This window comes from Oncorhynchus masou, chromosome 23 (assembly GCF_036934945.1).
Source record: "Oncorhynchus masou masou isolate Uvic2021 chromosome 23, UVic_Omas_1.1, whole genome shotgun sequence".
Lineage (NCBI taxonomy): Eukaryota > Metazoa > Chordata > Actinopteri > Salmoniformes > Salmonidae > Oncorhynchus > Oncorhynchus masou.
In genome coordinates this window covers 41,283,921-41,308,351 of record NC_088234.1, presented here as the reverse complement: position 1 = coordinate 41,308,351, position 24,431 = coordinate 41,283,921, and the positions used below count along the sequence as shown (strand labels likewise).

General features: G+C 42.7%; 1 protein-coding gene across 5 annotated transcripts; it reads left to right on the top strand.

Moving 5' to 3' along the window:
* Window positions 1-206: 206 nt before the first annotated feature.
* On the top strand, window positions 207-24,252 carry LOC135510844 (eukaryotic translation initiation factor 3 subunit A-like). Of its 5 annotated transcripts, none has more exons than XM_064932128.1 (23): window positions 207-370; window positions 3,526-3,716; window positions 4,689-4,825; window positions 5,332-5,495; window positions 8,140-8,339; window positions 9,214-9,422; window positions 9,584-9,755; window positions 10,587-10,691; window positions 10,862-10,960; window positions 11,402-11,518; window positions 11,876-12,061; window positions 12,391-12,738; window positions 15,002-15,106; window positions 15,249-15,362; window positions 18,838-18,960; window positions 19,204-19,357; window positions 20,417-20,616; window positions 21,081-21,169; window positions 21,270-21,287; window positions 21,433-21,830; window positions 22,071-22,233; window positions 22,410-22,597; window positions 22,876-24,252. In XM_064932128.1, exons 1-23 carry the CDS (start codon window positions 322-324, stop codon window positions 23,085-23,087), a joined length of 3,741 nt encoding a protein of 1,246 aa, XP_064788200.1. In that variant the 5' UTR covers window positions 207-321; the 3' UTR covers window positions 23,088-24,252. The 5 variants fall into 5 exon arrangements, with proteins under 5 accessions (XP_064788200.1, XP_064788197.1, XP_064788196.1 ...); XM_064932125.1 differs by having other exon boundaries at window positions 22,050-22,221; XM_064932124.1 differs by having other exon boundaries at window positions 22,050-22,233.
* Window positions 24,253-24,431: the final 179 nt, after the last annotated feature.

Below are 24,431 nucleotides of genomic sequence, written 5' to 3'. Positions count from 1 at the left end.
ACATATTCAAATGAGTTTATTATGTCATGTCATAGTTTGCAATAATTATTATTTTGACAAACTTGTAACTACTATACATGTGGCAACTCTCCTCTTGCTGTGGGGGAAATTAGGCTATGTTTCAGGCCTTTTTGAGTAGTCGTTTTGAGTAGTTGTTTGCGTAGTCGCTAGGATTTTTCGAACCTGGCAACCCAGCCCACGTGGTTAATTCCTTTCCCAGGAGCTTGTAGAGTGGGTGAATGCCTGGCTCGGATGGACTGGTGAAATTAGTCAAATTCACCTAAACCAACCTTCTCTTCATTCCGCGAGCAAGGTCATAAAATGCCGGCATATTTCCAACGACCGGAGAATGCTCTCAAACGAGCAAATGGTGAGTCGTAGAGGGTAATTTCCTAGATGTCATCGCTTGCTAGCTAGCAAGCTACACTAGCTAGCCCAAGTTATGCGTATTCATTGTTGGCTTGCCATGGTTAACGTAACAGCTTGCTACGCATGGCGGGGAAGCCATGTTTCAGGTATACGCTCGTTCAGGCCACCAGTGTCACTAGGCCTAAGAGTTAGGGTTCCACCACCCACAATGACGTTAAATGTGTCATGGCCCTGCCAATTCAGCAAGATTAGCCGCTTGAAATCGGAAATCACACAAACTATCAGATTGTCCCACTGACATGATAAAAGTACCTGCCATCTTTGCTCATACTGGCCTAGATACATTTAAACATCAGCACATCCTAGCCCTGAAGGGCTAACGTATTAATTTATCCCGTCATCGTCAAGCTGAGATAATACGCGGCTAACTAGTAGTGACACAGTGAGCAACTTGTCCAACTCGCTTTGATGTCCGTAACTAATCGGTTTAGGCCACATGTAACGTTAGTTAACTAATATACTTTTTTTTGTTACATTTACCTTGATTTAACTAGGCAAGTCACTTAAGAGCAAATTCTTATTTACAACAACGGCCAAACCCGGACGACTCTGGGCCAATTGTGCGTTGTCTTATGGGACTCCCAATCACATCACAGCCGGATATGATGCAGCATGGATTGGAACCAGGGACTGCAGTGCCTACTCACTACACGCTAGCATTGCAAAATAGATTTCTAAATGTATGTTATTCAATTATTGCACCCACACTGCTTGCACGCAGTCAACCAGCGTTTGCGTTGCAAAGGGCTAAAATAGAAGTCCTTTCTATTTCTGACTCAGATCGTGCTGAAAGTCCTGCCTCTCCCATCTTCTCATTGGTTTTATAGAAGCAGGTACCCACGTGCCATCTCCTCATTGGTTATAGGTGACTGAAAGAAGAACTGTGTTGCTGGTAGTCTTAGTAATACTATGAAAGTTTAGATGCCAATCACCATATAAGTTCAAAGATGAAAAAGCCTGGAAGGAAAAGAGATGACTAAAAACGATTCGGTTGACCGTTTTATGTGTGGATTAATTGTCAGAGTAGAGGACGTTGTGCATTTCAGGTAAAATAAAAACTCAAATGTTTATATCCCAGGACAAATTAGCTAGCAAGTGCAAGCTAACTAGCTATATTGCCATAAATGTTTAATGCTTTTTGACCTGTCTCCAAATTAATGTTTGTTTTGATATTTTAACCTGCGTATCGTGATCGCGTTTGGTGTAGGGGGACAAAATACATTAATGCACGATGACACATGCACGCAGCCAGTTTGGGTTCCATGTTTAACACAAATGTGATCACGACACGCAGGTTAAAATATCAAAACAAACTGAACCAATTACATTAATTTGGGGACAGGTCAAAAAGCATTAATGTGTGCTTGTAGGGGTGGCAGGGTAGCCTAGTGGTTAGAGCGTTGGACTAGTAACCGGAAGGTTGCGAGTTCAAACCCCCGAGCTGACAAGGTACAAATCTGTCGTTCTGCCCCTGAACAGGCAGTTAACCCATTCTCCGTCATTGAAAATAAGAATTTGTTCTTAACTGACTTGCCTGGTTAAATAAAGGTAAAATAAATTAAACATTTATGGTAATTTAGCTAGTTAGCTTGCACTTGCTAGCTAATTTGTCCTATTTAGGTAGCTTGCTGTTGCTAGTTAATTTGTCCTGGGATATAAACATTGAGTTGTTATTTTACCTGAAATGCACAAGGTCCTCTACTCCGCCAATTAATCCACACATAAATCGGTCAACCGAATTGTTTCTAGTCATCTCTCTTCCTTCCAGGCATTTTCTTCTCTCGACTTTATATTGCGATTGACTACTTTCATAAATTAGGTGCATTACCACCACTGACCTCGTTCATCTTTCAGTCACCTACGTGGGTATAACCAATGAGGAGATAGCAAGTGGGTACCTGCTTCTATAAACCAATGAGGAGAAGGGAGAGGCAGGACTTGCAGCACGATCTGCATCAGAAATAGAAAGGACTTCTATTTTAGCCCTTAGCAACGCAGACGTTCGTTGGCACGCGCGAGCAGTGTGGGTGCAATAATTGAATAACATAGATTTCAAAATGTATTTTGTAAGGAGAGCGCTGTGGTCAGCCTGTTAGACCGCTGCGCCAATCGGGAACTATCAACTGAAAAGCAACAAGTGCTGCTGGTTAATGTTTTTTTTTAGAATTGTCTTTGGGCTCCTGAGTGGTGCGGCGGTCTAAGCTCTATATCTCAGTTCTAGAGGTGTCATTACAGACCCTGGTTTGAACCCAGGCTGTATCATAACCGGACGTGATTGGGAGTCCCATAGGGCGGTGCACAATTGGCCCAGCGTTGTCCGGCTTAGGATTTGGTCGTGGTAGGCCGTCATTGTAAATAAGGATTTGTTCTTGACATGCCTAGTTAAATAAAGGTTAAATAAAATAAAGATTGCATAACCAAAACAAGGCCATACTAAGATTGTCAATCAATTGCAGTAGCTAGCTCACTAGTGAGTCAGTAGACACCTTGCCGTTATATTGTCGCTTAGTTGAACCAATAGTTGTTGTTAGTCAACATATAGCTGGTTTGGGGAGGAGCTACCCCATTCATAGACGCTAACTGCTTTAGCGCCTCTGATGATAGTATGTTCTGGTCGGGGATCTTTTGTTAAGGAAGACAGATGGAAGATATAGGTGATCACCAGTGCCAATTAGCTATCTAGCGCAGTCTTAACACGTGTGTAAGCGTAACTGGGGAAGAAGTGTAGTTTGTCAACTGGAGGCACATAGCGTATGGATCTGTGCAAAACTGGTACAGTAAGTGTATATTTTTGTTTTGCAAGCAATGGTTATTGACGTTTCTAAACTTTAAAATACAGTGTCGGAATTGTAGTTCACACGCAGCCAACCGTGGGGGAAGCTAACTGCTGAAAACCCTATGTATAATAAGACAGGTTTTCAAAGGCTAAGGAGTAGCTAGCTAAATGGTTAGGTTGATAGCTCTACCTTCAACTATCAGGTTGGTTTTTAAACCATTTGGTGTCCCATGAATATACATGTTAGTAGCAACTGACTCACCTTCCAAACTATTATGCTGTTTGCCTCCATTTTTATGTAATTTGCTGTGTTTGTACAGAGTTCTTGGAGGTTGGCAAAAAGCAGCCAGCTTTGGATGTCTTGTACGATGTCATCAAGAGCAAAAAGCATCGAACATGGCAGAAGATCCACGAGCCCATCATGGTCAAGTACCTGGAGCTCTGTGTTGACCTGCGCAAGAGCCATCTGGCAAAGGAGGGTCTCTACCAGTACAAGAACATCTGCCAGCAGGTCAGTGGAACCACACCCAGCCCTCTCTTTGATAACCCTAAATGTTGGATACTATTGATTCTACTTAGTCACTCACCTGCCGGAGTTAAAGGTCCACTGCAGACGTTTTTATCTCAATATCAAATAAATATCTTACTGTGAATGTTTTCAATTAAAATGGTCAAAAAGAAATAGATTCTTAGTAAGAGCAATTTCTCAAGCAATAATTTTGATTGGACTGTCAGGGAGTGGTCTGAGTGGGAATTGGAAAACTGAAAACTACCTGTTTTTGGCAGAAAGGTTTGGAACTCTTTCTTATTGGTCTATTAACTAGTTTACTGCCTGTATGATGCCACCAAGCCAGGCCGAAACTCCACCCCACCAAAACAGGCAGAAATTTCAGGCGCTCTTTTCAAGCAGCTCTTACACTAAAATAGAACTATCATCCTTTCCACAGTATTATTCCAACCTCATTTTATACAGTACCAATCAAAAGTCTGGGCACGCCTACTCATTCAAGAGTTTTTATTTATTTTTACTATTTTATACATTGTAGAATAATAGGGAAGACATCAAAACTATGAAATAACACATATGGAATCATGTAGTAACCAAAAAAGTATTTTACAAAATATATTTTATATTTGAGATTCTTCAAAGTAGCCACTTTGCCTTGATGACAGCTTTGCACACACTTGGCATTCTCTCAACCAGCTTCATGAGGAATGCTTTTCCAACAGTCTTGAAGGAGTTCCCACATATGGTGAGCACTTGTTGGCCTCTTTTCCTTCACTCTGTGGTTCAACTCATCCCAGACCATCTCAATTGGGTTGAGGTCAAGTGATTGTGGAGGCCAGGTCAAATAAAGAAAAACCCTGGAATGAGTAGGTGTGTCCAAACTTTTGATGGGCACTGTGTATATATTAAAAATAGGAAAATCATTTTTTTTACTACACTGGGCCTTTAAGCATGAGCCTCTATTTCGTGATGTAGGTGAACATCAAATCCCTCGAGGATGTGGTTCGAGCCTACCTGAAGTTGGCCGAGGAGAAGACCGAGACCGCCAAGGGGGAGTCACAGCAGATGGTCCTGGACATTGAGGACCTTGACAACATTCAGACTCCTGAGAGGTATTTATTTAACCAGGAAATAGCTTTGAGGTATGGGGCTATTAAAACTGTATTGTGATGGACTGATACTATAATTCAGATATATTGGACTATCTGCACACTTATTGTTACTACCTTTAATGGTGGTAACCATGCTAACAGTCATGCTTCACCTCTGCTGTAAACCATTCAAGTGGTGTATACCACCACAGTTGTATAACTGACTAGGGGGATACATTCAACTGAAATGTGTCCTCCGCATTTAACCCAACCCCTCAGAATCAGAGGTGCGGAGGGCTGCCTTAATCGACACCCACGTCTTCAGCGACCAGGTAACAGTGGGTTAACTGCCTTGCTCAGGGGCAGAACGACAGATTTTGTACCTTGTCAGCTCGGGGATTCGATCCAGCAACCTTTCGATTACTGGCCCAAAGCACCTACCCACCAGGCTACCTGCCACCCCACAATGTTGACGGTGCAGTTCTGTGAGCTCAAGTATTGATGCATAACTTCTTGTGTGATCCTAGTGTACTTCTGAGTGCTGTGAGTGGTGAAGACACCCAGGATCGTACAGACCGTCTGCTGCTCACTCCTTGGGTGAAATTTCTGTGGGAATCCTACCGCCAATGCCTGGACCTGCTGCGTAACAACTCCAAGGTGGAGCGCCTATACCATGACATTGCCCAACAAGGTGAGCACAATCTGAATATTAAACATGATGTACAGGGTGGGAAATGAACTTTTTGGTCCAACAGCCACTGTGGCAGATAGCTGGAGAGAAAAAAAATCCATCTAATTACACCAAAAATAACAAATAATGGATGAACATGCTTTGTAGTGTTTCTAAAACAATAAATGTATTTCTAGTAAGAAGTAATGTGGTATATTGCTCAGTTGAATTTTTGTGACCGGAGTCTTTTAACCAATCATTTAGATACAATAGTAAAACAGACACAGTTCTACAACTGAACATCACAAATCAAGTGATAAGTCTTATTTATTATTATTAGTTCAGGGCTCTAACGCTGACATTTTTTACAGTGAGTACATACGTCTGTTTAGGAACACAATGCAATTATTTGAGTGTTTTAATGATAAGGAATGACTAAACATTTATGAATAAAAGTTTTTGGAGTGTTCCATGTTCAATCAAGCACTATGTACCCAAATATTTGAGTAATGTAGGTGAGACAGAAATGTTCAGCTGCTCCTTTAAACTTATACATTTGGGCTTTGTAGCCCAAAAAGATTGTATTTGAAAATAACAATAATTTCATATCCGTGCCTGGTCTGAGTGTAGGTTTGATATTATCTAACAATCTTGTTATTAGAAATATATATTAGTCTGAGATGCGTAGGTGTAGTATGCTGTGGCTTAGTTTTTTTCCTAATGTTAGGTTTACTCACACTCTGTCACCATATCACAGTATGAAGTGTTATTATTAGGGATGCACGATATATCGGTGAATATAAAGGAATCGCCCGACATTAGCTAAAAATGCCAACATCGGAATCGGCCCGATGTCTAGTTTACCACTGTGTTAAAACCGATGTCAAAGCTACCGTGCATACCTATGTAACGTAGGTACATGACGTAATAACGGCACGTAAACTTTTGCGCTACATGCGCGACACAGCATTCCTAACCTAGCCCACGTTTGCTGTGTGGATCGAGCAGTCAACAAGTCGAGCAGTCATTTGAAAGAGTAAGACAATATCAGCGAGACAACTCAAAGGCGAAATCCATTAAAGCCAAGATAATGGAAATCATTGCCCTTGACAATCAACCGTTCTCTGTCGTGGGTGATGTTGGTTTTCACCGACTGGTCGAGTACCGGTACACACTACCAAGTGCGCTATTTTTCAGATGTTGCCCAACTGAAGTTACAAAGTAGTAGCGTCACTGCTATTAGCTTCACGACATACATACTATGGAACGCCGTTTGGGTCTTTGTATGTCAAAAAAGATACAGTAGCACTGTCAAAGCTGGACGAAACAGTCTGCAAATAAGCAAACACCGGCAACGAACTATGTGTTTACAATACCGCGTTGGTAATAAAGTATCGTTTGTTCGACTGCAACTTCTGGGGTAGCTAGCTTTAGCTTGGTATCTAGCTCGCACCAATACAACCAGCCTGAAAACAATGACCAGTAGAAACTGCAGTCATTTTCATTATTCTTAGCAATGATTTAGGAATCCTTGTGAGTAAGTATTAGCTATGTTGCCACTTGTTATTCGCCTATTGAAATTGAACTTCAAAATAAGTAGCTTGCCAGCTACTTAACCCTGTTGCGCAAAGCTAAGGTTAAAAGCAGCCAGCTAGCTTCATCGGGCTAGTGAGGCTCGACCGGACCGGTCGTGTGTGTTGTGAAGCTAGCCACAATAAGGATTAGGCACAATAGTGGAATTTGTGGTTTGCCTTCAAAATAAAGTATTTAATTGACAGTGATCCAAATGAATACAAAGAGTAGAATTATGCCATACTTTTTTTTTTGTTGCTAATCCTTATTATGGCTAACTTCACATAAATGAATCCGACCACCATTAATCAAATAAGAAGTGTCTTATAAATGAGGGTTATTTTAGATGATAACACCTTGCTATATAGTTAGCTAACTATAGCTACTGAAACAGATTATGTTGTGTTATTTGACACGTCAAAAGTGTTATTTGACGTGTATCTTTTTTGAGACGCAAAGACCCAAACGGCATTCCATAGAAATCCTGGTTTAGAATGAAACGACTGAACAAATGAACAACGAAACAACACAGCAAGTAAGTGAAAGAAATAGGATTTCATTATGCTTTACTGGTAATGGGGACATACATAAATGCCAACAAAATAACTTTTTGGTCAGTGTGTGTGTGTGTGTGTGACCTTTATTTAACTAGGCAAGTCAGTTAAGAGCAGATTCTTATTTTCAATGACGGCCCGGGTGACGCTGGGCCAATTGTGCGTTGCCATATGGGACTCCCAGTCACGGTCGGATGTGATACAGCCTGGATTCGAACCAGGGACTGTAGTGATACCTCTTGCACTGAGATGCAGTGCCTTAACACACACACAGACACAGCGGTCTAACTATTTAAATGTACTAGAATGCTTAAAAGGCAGCAAAATGTTTTAATATTGGTTATCTGTATAGTTTTTGGGGGGGCAAATAAAATATTGGATATCGGTATCGGACAAAAATGTAATATCAGTGCATCACAACTTATTATGGTTCATAATTAAAGCTAAAGTCAACAACTGTCAGTGTTCTAAACGTTGATGTAAATGAAACAATATGTATATTGCTCTGCATCCTAACCATATCCTGATGTGCTCCACAGCTTTCAAGTTCTGCCTTCAGTACACCCGTAAGGCAGAGTTCCGGAAGCTGTGCGACAATCTACGCATGCATCTGGGTCAGATCCAGCGCCACCACAACCAGAGTACGGCCATCAACCTGAACAACCCTGAGAGCCAGTCTATGCACCTGGAGACACGCCTGGTGCAGCTGGACAGTGCCATCGCCATGGAGCTCTGGCAGGTATGATGTCATACATGCAGGGATGGAAATTGAGCTCGCCTGCTCGCCTGAGGCAAGTGTTTTTCAGAGAGCAAGGGAAACTCATTTTAAGGTGTTTTATAAACCGCTGTGGTTTGCACATGCATTAAAATTCTCTACAACAACAACTCTACCTTAAAAGTCAAATTACTGCTCTGGGGTAGGCGGGCTTCTTAGCTGGTGTCTAGCGATTGCTCATGTTGACGTAGCTAGCTACAGTGTAGTTGATTGGCATGCGAGTTGACCATTAGCCTCGATCCTCTGTCTTCGCAGCGGCGGGTCAACAGATACACACACAAGCTTAGTTTGGTTGCCAAGGGAACATTGTTGCGTTTGACAGCTGTGTGTGAATAGTTGTCGTTGGTAGCTAGCAACAAAGAAAATACATATATCTTTTTTTTGCAAACGTAACACCCCCAACACCAAAAAAAACTACAACTGACAAACAAATAGTAGTTTCAACATAATTTAAACATTGTGAAATGTTCCGGGAACGAGAGGTTTTCCAATATGTTTTTATGCCTGACTCTGACTTATCTAATTTCCAATTTAAAAGCAAATACATAGGTCTATATCTTCTGGGCACTCACCTTGCATATATGACTATATAAACTGGGCTAGTACCATCTTAGCTAGTCTACTAGCCTGGCTGGCCAGTGCCCAAAAGCCTTGAGTTCCATCACTGCATATATAATTGGCTTGCAATATTGTAACGGCTGCATCTGGGAGAAGAATACTTCATCGTCCATTTTCTTTTTTCAATAAGCCCTTTTTTATCTACATTTTATTATGAACATTGATTTTATGTGTTATGGGGACATACATAAATGTGAAATTAGATTTTTGATTTTTACAGGAAGCTTTCAAGGCTGTGGAAGACATCCATGGTCTCTTTGCCCTTTCCAAGAAGCCCCCCAAGCCTCAACTTATGGCCAACTACTACAACAAGGTGTCCACTGTGTTTTGGAAGTCTGGGAACGCCCTGTTCCACGCCTGCACCCTCCACCGCCTCTACCACCTCTCCAGGGAGATGCGCAAGAACCTCACCCAGGAGGAGATGCAGAGGTATGCTAGTCCAGTCCTTACCAGTCTCTGCTCTGCTGGTATATGTGGCACGTAGAAATATAATTACTAGAATGGTCATTCGCAAGTCAATGTTTGACAGGTAGATCCGAGGTTGCAGGTCAGACAGGTGCTTACGGCTCTCTTTTCTCTCTCTTCCTCAGGATGTCCACAAGGGTCCTCCTTGCCACCCTGTCCATTCCAATCACCCCAGAGCGCACGGACATCGCCCGCTTGTTGGACATGGATGGCATCATCGTGGAGAAACACCGAAGGCTAGCCACACTACTGGGCCTGCAGTCCCCACCGACCCGCCAGAGCCTCATCAATGACATGGTATATACATACGTGCATGGAACAGTATAGAAATAACTAGCACGCGCTCCAGCAGGTGTATCTCACTGATCATCCCTAAAGCCAACACCTCATTTGGCTGCCTTTCGTTCCAGTTCTCTGCTGCGTGTGACTGGAACGAATTGCAAAAATTGCTGAAGTTGGAGACTTTTATCTCCCTCACCAATTTCAAACACCTGCTATCTGAGCAGCTAACCAATCGCTGTAGCTGTACATAGTCTATCGGTAAATAGCCCACCCAATTCTACGTACCTCATCCCCATACTGTTTTTATTTATTTACTTTTCTGCTCTTTTGTACACCAATATCTCTACCTGTACATGACCATCTGATCATTTATCACTCCAGTGTTAATCTGCAAAATTGTAATTATTCGCCTACCTCCTCATGCCTTTTGCACACAATGTATATAGACTCTTTTTTTTCTACTGTGTTATTGACTTGTTAATTGTTTACTCCATGTGTAACTCTGTGTTGTCTGTTCACACTGCTATGCTTTATCTTGGCCAGGTTGCAGTTGCAAATGAGAACTTGTTCTCAACTAGCCTACCTGGTTAAATAAAGGTGAAATAAAAAAATAAAAAATTGTGAGCAGGCTGGGTATAAGAGGCAGGTGACAGAATGTCCGATATGTCAGACAATGTTAGGAGTTTGTATTTTAGTGCTAGACTTGTTTTAGTCTTGTGAACAACACGTACAGATATGTTTGTTTACTACATAATTGAAAATGAAAACAAACATGTTAACCAACTGCTGTTGCTTTTGTCGGGGGTTGTTCACTGAGTGCTATGTGTGTGTTATGTTTACCTTCAGGTGAGGTTCAATTTGCTGCAGTACATTGTACCTGAGGTGAAGGAGCTGTACAATTGGCTGGAGATGGACTTCCACCCACTGAAGCTGAGCGGAAGAGTAGCAAAGGTAACATTTGAATTCAGATTCAGAAAAGCTGTAGTGTCGCGACATTGGGCAATATGACTTGCAACTGTACAAAAAAAAACAATACACAATGTACAATAAATACACACAATTCCTCTAAAAACAACAGCTATTTGTTACACGGCTGATTAATTTACCCTTCTTCCTGTTAGGTGTTGAACTGGGTGAGAGACCAGTCGGAGAAAGAGGCGGACCTCCAGCAGTACGTTCCCCACCTGCAGAGTAACACCATCCTCCGGCTGCTGCAGCAGGTGACTTATTGCTCATTTGTCTTAGGCCATTTATACTTGATGGTCTGTTAATCTCACTTGTAGTTAAAAGTCACGAAAATGTGTCAAACAATAACTAATCAAATAAAATGTAATTGAGCTTTGTTATTAACCATGTCTGTTGTCCTTGTTGTAACTGTAGTGCAGGGACGGGCACCAGGAGGCCCGTGAGACGATTAAACTTCTACATACTTTCTATGTATTTTAAATTAACTGGTTTTGACTAGCAAAATGGTCAACAACAAAAAAAGCAGTCCTAATATGGCCCTCGAGCCTCAAGATGTTGCCCATCCCCGCTATAGTGTGTAATGCATGTTGTCACTGTAACAAAATGCTTTGTAACACATGTCATGTATTGTATGTAAGTTGTGGTCCTATGAGCTAATCACTGAACACGGTTTATTCTATTATTCTATATATTAGGTGGCGCAAATCTATCAGAGCATTGAGTTCAGCCGTCTGGCCTCCCTGGTTCCATTTGTGGATGCCTTCCAGTTGGAGCGCTCCATTGTGGATGCTGCCCGACACTGCGATCTGCAGGTAGAGTACTGGACATGGATTTTGCCTGAAACAATGAGATTCTCTATGCAAAATCATAGAAAGTGAACTTTTGAACTTAATCCGTTTTTTTTGTTTTCATACCGATACACTTTGAATTCAATCAGTATTTCCACAACTAAAAGATGAACACTTCTGTTTATATTACACAGAATGGTCACAGGAGGTTGGTGGCACCTTAGTTGGGGAGAACGGGCATGTGTTAATGACTGCCGAGGAATTGTATCAAATACATCAAACACATGGTTTCCAGGTGTTATTATCATGAGCCGTTCTCCCCTCAGCAGCCTGCAGTGAAAATGGTACACATGAAAAACATTTTTAAAACGTCTGTTCTAGGTTCGAATTGACCACACCACTCGAAACCTGAGCTTTGGTTCAGACCTGAACTACTCAACCAAAGAGGACTCTCCTGTGGGGCCGTTCCTGCAGAACATGCCCTCGGCGCAGATCCGGAACCAGCTGACAGCCATGTCGTCCTCCTTGGCCAAGGCGATCCAGGTCATAAAGCCTGCATCCATGCTGGTGAGCACAGCCCCCTGTCGAGATAGCATTTGGATATGGATTGCAAGCCCTAAAAACGTCAAGTCGACAATGTCGCTGTCCTCCCTGATCTATTATCAAGACTTGCTTTTCTATCATCCCCGATGCACATTCCATAAATGATTCTATGGTATTTAGGGCCAATATTGTATGTATTGTTCCATGCATATACATACAAACACAGCACCAATTCACATTGATACCGCATGAAACCCCCATTCATGCACAATCTCTATTGCTCCATTTCATTCTCGCTCAAACAAACCTGTCCCTGTCTCTCACTCTTCTACCCTCTTGTCTGCCATTTCCAGCAAGAGCGTGAGGAGCAAAGCCATCTGGCCATCACTGCCTACCTGAAGAATGGCCGCAAGGAGCACCAGCGCATCCTGGCCCGCCGGCAGACCATCGAGGAGCGCAAGGAGCGCCTAGAGAACCTCAACATCCAGCGGGAGAAGGAGGAGCTGGAACAACGCGAGGCGGAGCTGCAGAAGGTGCGCAAAGCGGAAGAGGAGCGCCTGCGCCAGGAGGCCAAGGAACGCGAGAGGGAGCGCATCATGCAGGAGCACGAGCAGATCAAGAAGAAGACGGTGCGCGAGCGGCTGGAGCAGATCAAGAAGACAGAGCTGGGAGCCAAGGCATTCAAATACTTCGATATAGAGGTAAACTACACATAAGCTCAAATAAGCTGTACATTATGCCACTGATCAAACATATTAACCCTAGTGATCCTATTAAAGCTGCAATATGTAACTTTTTGATTGACTGGACCAAATTCACATAGAAATGTGTGTTATAGATCTGCATTTTCATTGAAAGCAAGTCTAAGAATCGGTAGATCTGTTCTATGTGTGCTCTGCTTCCATTAAGTTTCATTTTTGTGTCTTTTACTTTTGGTTAAAAGCTAAAAGCACAATATTTTGGGTTATGGAACATATATTTCACAGCAGTATAGATGGTACAATGATTCTCGACTCTACTTGCTTTTTTTGTCATATAAACAGAAATTAGGTCAACTATTAGAATTTCAGCAACTAGGAAATGGAGGAGAGATTTCTGCATAGTGCATCTTTGGATTACTAGAGGGGCTATGTTTTAAACCCTCGAAGGTCCTGAATGGGGTGACAATGGCAGCCATATTGGTCAGGGAGATATCCAAACCAGTCTAATTGGAATGAAGGGCAATAGAGGTATAATCCAGATTTTACTTATGCAGGAAAATAAAAGTAAGGCATGTTTTGTAATAGAGTTGTCAACCTTAAATATTGTCATATAGTTATAAATACCCTGAGTTTACATAACATTAAGGACAACTGTTCTTTCCATGACACAGACTGACCAGGTGAATCCAGTTGAAAGCTAGGATCCCTTATTGATGTCACTTTGTTATATCCACTAAAATCAGTGTAGATGAAGAGAAGGAGACAGGTTAAAAAGGATTTTGAAGCCTTGACATAGATTATGACATGGATTGTGTGTTGACATGGATTTTGACATGGATTGTGTGTATGCCATTGAGAGGATGAAAGGGCAAGACAAAAGATTGAAGTGCCTTTGAACGGGGTACGGTAGCAGGTGCCAGGCGCACTGGTTTGTGTCATGAACAGCAACGCTGCTGGGTTTTTAACCGTCCCCAGTTTCCCGTGTGTATTGAGAATGGTCCACCACCCAAAGGACATCCAACCAACTTGACACAACTGTGGGAAGCCATGGAGTCAACATAGGCCAGCATCCCTGTGGAACGCTTTCAACATCTTGTAGAGTCCATGCCCTGATGAATTGAGACTGTTCTGAGGGGGGAAAGGTGGTGTGCAACTCAATATTAGGAAGGTACAATACTGCTTTTATACCGATTTTCTGTTTAAATAGCCTCTATATGTAACTGATCATAAATGTCTCAGATTTAGTTTTCTTGGAAAGCTGTGAGTGCTATTATGCTGAACAAAAATATAAATGCAGCATGCAACAATTTCAAAGATTCTACAGTTCATATAAGGAAATCAGTCAATTGAAATAAATTCCTTAGGCCCAAATCTGCATCCATGCTAGTGAGCACAGCCCCCCATGACTGGGAAGACACATGCATCTGTTGGTCACAGATATCTTTAAAAAAGGAAAAAAAGTCAGATCAGAAAACCAGTCCGTATCTGGTGTGACCACCATTTGCCTCATGCAGCGTGACACATCTCCTTCGCATAGACTGTTGTTTGTGGCCTGTGGAATGTTGTCTCACTCATCTTCAATGGCTGTGCGAAGTTGCTGGATATTGGCAGGAACTGGAACACGTTGATCCAGAGCATCCCAAAATGCTCACTAACACAGGTGTAAACAAATTTGTGTGCAATATTTGAGCGAAACAAGCTTGTGCATATGGAACATTTCTGGAATCTTTTATTTCAGCTCATGAAACATGGGACCAACACTTTACATGTTGCGTTTATATTTTTGTTTAGTGTATATGATACCATATCGGTACAAGTTGCATTTACAGCTAGTCTAAATCCTATCATCAATTGACTAAATCCTATCATGTTGACATAATTGTTTGAATGGAATGTTGGCTTATTGGCAGTTAATTTGACAAATTAATGGAATCAGTCCTCTCAAGCTGGCTTGCTATCTAACAAACATACAGTGCAGGTAAATTCTTCAAATTAATTATTTTACACTATATAAACACATCTGGAAAACCATCGTTGCCCAACTCCATGACCAAAATGGCTGGCCATCATAAGAAGGTTCCTATTCATTCTAGTATTCTAATTCTATGTCAATGATGTTAAGACAAAGTTTTTTCCCAATGGGTCATACTTGTATCAGTACCATAAGTGTAAACCTGGAATGTAGATACAATCTAGAATGGGTTTTGGAAAATAATTGTGTATGTACAATGATGAAATTAACTCTTAACCACCCTCTGCACAGAACCTTGAAGACCTGGACCCTGACTTCATCATGTCCAAGCAGGTAGAGCAGCTGGAGAAGGAGAAGCGAGAACTTCAAGACCGCCTGAAGAACCAGGAGAAAAAGGTGAAGACAGAATTTTCAGCAAATTAGGCGATTCCATGTTTTCTGTCTTGCCTGTTACACAAACAGGTGATACATAAATACCTCTACTAGGGGGTGAAATGACTCACTCAACATTGTTTCATGTTTCGACTGGTCCTTGCAGATTGACTACTTTGAGCGTGCCAAACGTCTGGAGGAGATCCCATTGATCAAGAAGGCCTATGAGGAGCAGCGTGTAAAAGACATGGAGTTATGGGAGCTCCAAGAGGAGGAGAGGGTATGGCAATATATTTCCTTTGTAAATCCTAAGCCATCTAGGGCTGTCCCCCCCCCCCCCCCAAAAAAAATCTTGGTCGAACTGGAGTTATCTGTTCTTAAAACGTGTATTTTTCCATATACTGACACATCTTATGTGTTTTAATCAAATCGACTATATTCTTTTTTTTTCTTCTTTTTTTTTTACCCCTTTTTCTCCCCAATTTCCTGGTATCCAATTGTTGTAGTAGCTACTATCTTGTCTCATCGCTACAACTCCCATACAGGCTCGGGAGAGACGAAGGTTGAAAGTCATGCGTCCTCCAATACACAACCCAACCAAGCCACACTGCTTCTTAACACAGCGCACATCCAACTCGGAAGCCAGCCGCACCAATGTGCCGGAGGAAACACTGTACCTGGCAACCTTGGTTAGCGCGCACTGCGCCCGTCCCGCCACAGGAGTCACTGGTGCGTGATGAGACAAGTACATCCCTTCCAACCAAGCCCTCCCGAACCCGGACGACGCTAGGCCAATTGTGCGTTGCCCCACAGACCTCCCGGTCGCGGCCGGTTACGACAGAGCCTGGGCGCGAACCCAGAGTCTCTGATGGCACAGCTGGCGCTGCAATACAGCGCCCTTAACCACTGCGCCACCCGGGAGGCCAAATCAACTATATTCACTGAGCTTGTCTGATGCTTTAATCACACTCTTTTATTTAATAATTAAGACACACAAATGACTAGAGGGAGTCTGACCAGCAATTGATTTGATTGTGCTTGGCCGGGCTCAGACTTGCTGCGCTGTGTTTATAAAAAAAAAAAGAAACTGCGAATGACTGTGTGACAAGCAGCCGTTGTCTTTCTCTCCTCCCTGCTGCAGCGACCACCACAGAACATCAACAGTGTTTATCGTGCTCTCCGTGTTGCTGAGCCTGCAACATAATTACAGCCATTTCTGACTGAGAAGTTATCGAAATGTAGGGAAAAACATTCCCTATTCCCTCAACCCTTGCTGTCTTTACATGACACATGTATGAATCACATGCATGTGACCAAAGACTTATTCACATGGGACTAATATTACTAGAGAATGTTGGTTTATGTAATTATTACTCTAGAATGCCCGCTATTCTGGAGGATGATTCGGACGGGATAAGTTTTTTCCAAACTGCCCCCTGTAATTATGATTATTTGTTATGTAAATCGATAATTATGACCGAAGCTTGGAGGTTTTTATTCTAGGCGTGAAGATAAGGCCACACTGATAACTCGAGCTTGCTTCCGAAGTTTCTAAACCACATCAAACTGTCTTTGGTATAGTGTTGCCATAACATTTGAATTGAGGAAGTGTGGTCATAATCATTAGGATATTTTAGCGATCCGCAGTACGTCCTAAATACCCCCCCAGCCTTCAGGTGTGAGCTAAACAGTGCAATTACACTTGAGATGTGTTTTAAGGATACGGATGAGAAAGTTAACTTATCATTTCCAAGCATTTAGGTCAGTTGTATGCTGCTTTGTGATCTATTAACAGCAAGGGTTGCATTAAATAGCCTCAAAATGTTTTACTGATGCATTTGGCAATATTCAATTCCTATGCACAAAACATATAAACAAAAGCATTCACTGTGAAAGTTGATGGGCTACATGTTGATCATTCATATATAGCTTATGCCTATTTATCGAATCAGTTATTGTTTTCTTGTTTAAACCGCGAGCAACGTCTGTCAAACTCAGGCATTTCTCCCAAAACACAGGGATTTTGATTAGCACGGGACTAGTATTATCAAAGGCTATTCCGCCTGGAATTGTTGCTTTCCTGCCATGTAAAAATTACTGACATGGCAGATTTGGACTGGACAAAAATTACAGTGATTGTGTACATAATTACATTAACCAACCTCCCCCAGTAAAACTAATCCCGTCCAGATAGGGCACAATAGGACCTGACCTATAGCGTATCATAATCAAATTGGTTATAACAAACTCAGAACACCGTAACACATGTAAGAGCAAAATGAATGCAGAGGACCTGACAAATAAACTTGAAATGGGGGAATGCTTACTGGTTGCTCAGGAGGTAAAAGGAAAGTCAGATGTGTGGAATAAATTTCGCTAATTGTGGAAAATATTGGAGATCAAGAAAAGAAGATAAGGAGCAAGCGCTGTGTGCATATTATTTTTGCCAAACAGGTGCTGTATAGATTACAATATAATTTATCTGACCGTTTGGAACAATGTTAACAACACTAAATAAATGATATGCGTACCAGAGAGTCTGTTGTAACGTTTGTTTGCTAAGCCTTTATTACAGCAAAGACTAAAAACAGTTGCATTCATTCATGAATGCAATTCCGAAATGGAACGATTTATTTATTGTTTAAGCTAATTATTCAAGTCTCACTTAGTTAAAAAAAAAATGCATTTCAAATCATGAATGACTCCTATGCATTGTGATGACATAAATGACTTATGACTTATTGATTGCTGCAGAAGCCTATATAAGCATTGAAATATAGGCTAAAGTAAGTTACGGTATTAAGACTAAACTGGATACATTCTTAGGCCTGCAGCTCAATGGTGGTTACACAAGGCTGCTATACTAAGCCTACTGATGATAATGGCATTACTTATGATCATAATAGTAACAACAATAAGATGTAGATGAAGACAAAGGAGCATTATTGACAGAAATATTATATTTGTAATAATTTGGAGCAGTGTAAACCACAATTTATATATAATAACAGTGTACATTTTTTTTAAATGATGAAATTGTTTACTTGAAATGTCGTTGCGTGACGTTTTAGGCTTACGGAATCAGTAGGCTATTAAACAAACAAACAGGCAACGAAAGCAGGATCTGTATAATTTCTGTAGATATATTGATGATTCATAAAGCCAGGCACCTTTAACAGTTAGGCTGTTGATTATAGACCTAATTAAGTTGGTTTCCTCTCTTCACTTTTTGTAGACAAGAAGGCAATGGCAAGTTTTCTCATCTCCTCATTCTGCTGCTGCTGCATTGTTCTCAATACCAATATGCTGTTTAACTTTGCTATTATGCACATAGCAACATGGTCAAGGAAACGGGCCTCAATTCAACAGCCCACTGATGTATTTCTGAACCGTGGACAGTGACCACTATCCAACGCCGGAGAGTGCATTTTGTTATAAAATAATCATATTTTTATTGGTTGTTGCACCATTGTTCTTATGTAATGTAACCATATACAATTTCAGTATCACATGTCCTAGACTGATGGACTGTGCCATACCCATGGCCTCCACAATGGATCAGTCATCTCAGACAGATGCGAATCAATTTCTTTTAGCAACTGCTCGACTAAAGAAATCTCGGTCGACCAACAGACTATCAACCAAATCGACCAGTCGACTAAATCGTGTCAGCCCTAAAGCCATCATAGATGGGATGCATGAACTGAGCGCTCTAGTGATGTCAGGCTGACTGGTCCATGTGTTTTGTGTTGTAGATCAGCAACATGAAGGTGGAGCGTGAGAAGGCCTTGGAGCACAAACAGAGGATGTCCAGAATGATGCAGGACAAGGAGAACTTTGTGGGCAAAATAACCGACGCTCGCAGCTTCATCTACGAGGTAAACGCCATTTGAACGTGCATGAAACCACAGATTCTATAAGCCCATTGGCAATGACATTAAAGAGCTATTATCAATCGCTACTAAGAAAGCAGGAATAATCAAACAACAGTAATACCAGTGTCAAGGGTGTTCCACCACAAGTTATTTTGCCGGTGTTCTTTTTCATCATATTCAGAATACACCTCAGTAAGAATGTTGAATGCGTATGGCCTAAAGTGTCTTTGCTCTTTACCTTCCAAGGAAAAACTGAAACAGTTCCAGGAGCGGCTGGTGGAGGAGAGGACGAAGCGCCGAGAGGAGAGGAAGATCCACCGCAAGGAGGACCGTCGCAACACCTTCTACCGCAATAAGGAGGAGGAGGCCCAGCGCATCCACGAGGAGCAGCTCAAAAAAGGTACCTCACGAGTTACCGCTCAGGTCCAGAGATGACTTGATATATAGAATGACTGTCAAATTAGCGTAGATCAAGTCCTCTGAGTTTCTTTTAAAGGGTGGAATTCAGGGCAATCTACCAGCGAGTGCGATTTTTTTACCAGCCAAAATATAATTTTTCGCTAAAATCACACCAACAAAACACAGAATTAACAGATGAGAATGTTTTGTAATGTTTCTAACACAAATGTATTACTAGTAAGAAGTAATGTGGTATATTGTTTAATTTTTTACTTTTAACCAAAAATATCACAGATGATGCAAAAATGTTTACCAGCCACTTGAAGGATGGGAGGTTACTGTGGTAACATGACTCGTCATGTTTGCCTGTGAGATTGAGTCTGACTAGTAGAAGCGTTATCTTTTCCCTAGAAGAACAACCTAGCTTGTGAACAAAACAATGTAAATAACCAAGAAACAGAAGGACAAAGTAGGCTTTCGTATCAAGTAAATTAGACCCACTTTTATGCCTGTGCAACGCTCCTAAAAATGATTATTTCACTCAGCTCTTCACATGCACACAGCCCCAAGCTTGGCGGTGTTGCATCACGAGGTGGAATAGGCTATATAGGATTCGTAGTTCTTTGACTTTGTGCGATTAATTTATCAACTATGGAACAGAACAGCGGAAATACTTTGAAAACAGCTACTGCAGCATTTATTTTACTATAAATGTGATCATATTTGACTATTTTTAGTCACAGATGCGAGTAAAACGTTCTCACTGTGTAGCCCTGACCTGCCACCAACATGGCTGGTGAAATAGATGTCTTACCCTCCAATGTCAAAATATGCCTGCATTTTGCAGGTGTTAGTTTTAGGCCTTGGAGGAATAGTTTAATTGATGTCAATTAAAGATGTGTGCAAAAACTTGAGTTATGTGCACAGATTTAGGTAGGTTAGATTTTGGGTCCAGTGTGGTTTTTGGTTGGAGTTTGTTCGTCTAGGTGTCCAATGTGACACTTGCCCCATAAGTCTTCAGTGGTCCTGTGTTTTACGTATTATCCATGTGTTGTTGCAGAGCGCGAGGAGCGTGAGCGCATCGAGCAGGAGGCGCGCGAGGCAGAGGAGGCGGTGTACCAGGAGCGCCTTGCCAAACTGGAGGAGCAGGAGAGGAAGCAGCGCGCCCGGCAGCAGGAGATTGAGGAGCGCGAGCGACGCAGGGAGGAGGAGATGAGGGCCCCTGCTAGGTCCGAGGAGAAACCCAGAGGAGAAGCCAAGGTAGCCTACTACACATCTCCTCCCAGAGCACTTTCCCACAGCCTCACTTTGCCTGTTGAGTCAAAGATAACTCACTTTTCAAGGGGTGTTAAGATCAATATCTAATATTAATACATGGGTTTTATGTTGCGCTTTTAATGGACACAAAGTCACTTAAAAGTTTTGTTTGCTCAGTGATGATTCTCCTCCATTGATCGCTCAAACAGCGACATGAAATGAAATGCACTTTTATTTCACCGGCGATCTGAGAGCAACAAGCACAGGCACCCGTCACAGTGTGAAGTGTCTTGACACTGGGTGTAGAATGCGAAATGAATGTAGTCCTTCACCCTGTCGACTTAGTACCCTGTTGACTTGAAAATGAGCTTAGATAAAGGTATATTGAGTAGGATAAAATGATCATAATTATGTTGTAAAGGTAATGAAACCCGTCACTCAGTGTTGGACACTCTTTTCCTCTCCAGGACTGGGGCGCTGAGAAGGAGGAGGGAGGAGGAGGATGGAGGAGGCGCACCGAGGTTGAATCAGAGAGGCGTCGCCCCGTGCCTGATAAGTGAGTGTGGTTTCATTCAGAATGTACTTTTGAAGCTCTTCATCTGGTTAAAAATCATTTTGTGTTCACTGATCAAAAACTGGTCTATTATTCTCTACAGTGTCACCGTACAGGCTAAGTGAGTGGGATTTCATTCAGATTGCAAATTTTAAGTATTTTACCTGGTTTAAAATACTTTGTATGTTTGTGTTCACTGGTTAAAGTGACATATCTGTCTTATATCTGTCTTATAACTGTGCTGTACGTTCGCTCTGTCTCTCTAGGGATTGGAGAGCCGAGGGCCGCGAGGATGTCGGCGAGGACAGAGACCGAGAGCCACCCTTCAGGAGAGGAGGAGACGGCCCTCGCCGTGGCGGAGACGATGACCGTGGACCCCCACGCAGGGGCTTCGGGGATGACGACCGCCCCCTGCGCAGAGGCATGGATGAGGACCGTCCACCAAGGAGAACCTTTGGGGATGATGACCGTGGTCCCAGAAGGGGAGGGGACGAGGACCGCGGTCCCCGCAGAGGCTTCGATGATGGCCCCCGCAGAGGCATGGATGAGTCCAGAGGCCCCAGACGCGGGGCTGATGATGACACCTGGGGCCCCAGGAGAGGAGGAGATGACGAGAGGGGAGGGCCCCGTGACGACAAGCCATGGAAGCCTGCTGTCCGGCCCGGTATGGATGCGTTTTTCATTTAATCTGTTCCAAATATGGATCATTGAATTAATGTGGTTGCATGTTTGTCTTGTGTAGTACGTTTGTTGTTGGTGAAAGCACCCTTATACTTGTTCTCCTGTAATTCTGTTAATTATTTTTTGAACTTCCAATAGTAAAAGTTTGTGTAGTGGCAACTGTTGCCAGTTCTTTTCACACGTTGTGCTGGATCATGGGCAGTTGCTCTGGTGTCTGCTTCAGGTGGAGGCTGGCGTGAGAGGGAAAAGGCCCGCGAGGAGAGCTGGGGTCCACCCCGCGAAGGTGGTGGCCGCAAGGAGGACGAAGAGGGCGAGAGGGAGGAGAGAGAGGAAAAACAGGAGAGCGAACGCTTCCCAGAGCGCCGCCCACCCAGGTCAGACACACAGTATGTGGACTACAAACGGCACTGCTGTGATAATGGAGGCTCATATACCATATGATCAGGAATGGTCCTAAACGGGTGGATGGTTTCACTGATATTGTGAAAATAAAGTAGCATATGTGTGTTATGGCGAGGTGTAGGTTTTTTTGTGGAGTAATGGGGGACCTCTTTGTTTTCAGGGAGGAGGGTAGTGGAGGTGGTGGTGCCTGGAGAAGGCCAGGTGCTGATGAGGCGCCAAAGAAAAGCTGGAGAGACTCTGTTCGTCAGGAAGAGCCTGCCCGCGAGGACCGCCCTCCTATCCGTCGAGAGCGACCTGATCGCAGAGATGACCGTGACCGTCCCCCACCCAGCAGAGAGCCTGAAGAAGGTAAGATGAGCTCAGTCCTCTGCAGACCGTTTAAAGTTTTGCTATAAAGCTTTCATTTTAAACCACTTAGCCAGCAGGTGTCCCCACTTGCTCTGTATTTATTGCAAGCGTCAACCTGTTAATGCAGCAACACTATCATTCATTGCCTATACCATGAAAATCAAGACCATTGTAACCCCTGTCCTGTGGTGGTATTTCCAGTCTGGAGGAGATATTTTTAAACAACACTTAAGAGTTAACACGCCATCCCCTAACAAGACGAGGTTCTGTGCACACAGGAGGCAGCTCCTGGCGCCGTGCAGGTGACGACAAGCGTGAGGAGCGTAAAGAGGAACGTCCGACTCTTCCCAGACCCAGAGAGGGCGAGCGTGAAGAGGACGGAGAGAAGAGCTCCTGGCGCTCCGAGAAAGACAAAGAGAACGCTGGTCGCCCTAAGAAGACCACCGACGAGACCGACGATGACGGCTGGACCACTGTGGCCCGCCGCTGAGTCCACCCTCTCTCAAAGCATCTGCTTCAAAATGGCCCCGCAATGGCTAATGTACCCCTTATTGTCGCCTGCCTCCTAGTGGTTTAACCTTTTCATAAGCTGATAAAAACTTTGGCATAGCAAAGCTGTTTTATTGTTAAATCAAATGTGTCATCTCATCAACAACTATCTCTATTGCCATTGAATATGTATTTTGTTAAAGTTGCTTCTTAACCTAAAAAGTAGTTGATTCCCATTTTGATGTGCATTTTTAAGAGTATCTACACTGAGCAAAAATATAAACGCAACATGTGAAGTGTTGATCCCATGTTTCATGAGCTGAAATAAAAAATCCCACACGTTTTCCATATACACAAAAGGTTTATTTCTCTCAAATACATCCCTCTTAGTGAGCATTTATCCTTTGCAAAAATAATCTATCCACCTGACAGGTGTAGCATATCAAGAAGCTGATTAAACAGGATGATCATTACATAGGTGCACCTTGTCCTCGGGACAAAAGGCCACTTTTAAAATGTGCACACAACACAATGCCACCGATATCTCAAGTTTTGAAGGAGCGTGCAATTGGCGTGCTGACTGCAGGAATGTCCAACAGAGCTGTTGCCAGAGAATTGAATGTTAATTTCTCTATCGTAAGCTGCATCCAATGTCGTTTTAGAGAATTTGGCAGTACGTCCAACCAGCCCCACAACCACAGACTGCGTGCAACCATGCCAGCCTAGGACCTCCACATCCGGCTTCTTCACCTGCGGGATCGTCTGAGGAGGAGGAACTAACTCTGATCGGCTGGGCCTGGCTCCTCTGTGGGCGGGCCTATGCCTTCCCAGGCCCACCCATGTCTGCTCCCCTGCCCATGCATGTGAAATCCATAGGTTAGGGCCTAATGAATTTATTTAAATTGACTGATTTCCTTACATGAACTGTAACTCAGTAAAATCTTTGAAATTTTTGATGTTGTGTTTATATTTTTGTTCAGTTTTTGTTTGTCTATTCTGGATCCGTAGATAAACCATTTGTGATTAATGGGGGCTGAACTAGAGCGGTGTTTGTGAGACGAGGGCCGGGGCCAGGTCTTTTATACAAAAACCTCTGTAGAGTCAGAATGGTTCAAGCTACAAACTATTAAAAGCAATCTATGAAAAGCTGAGACTTTCACAAACTTGCACGTGACATGTTTTGATCTATGATGCTCACAAGAGTCGTTAGAAGGTAAGGCTCTTCTACATACAGTGCCTTGCGAAACTATTCGGCCCCCTTGAACTTTGCGACCTTTTGCCACATTTCAGGCTTCAAACATAAAGATATAAAACTATTTTTTTGTGAAGAATCAACAACAAGTGG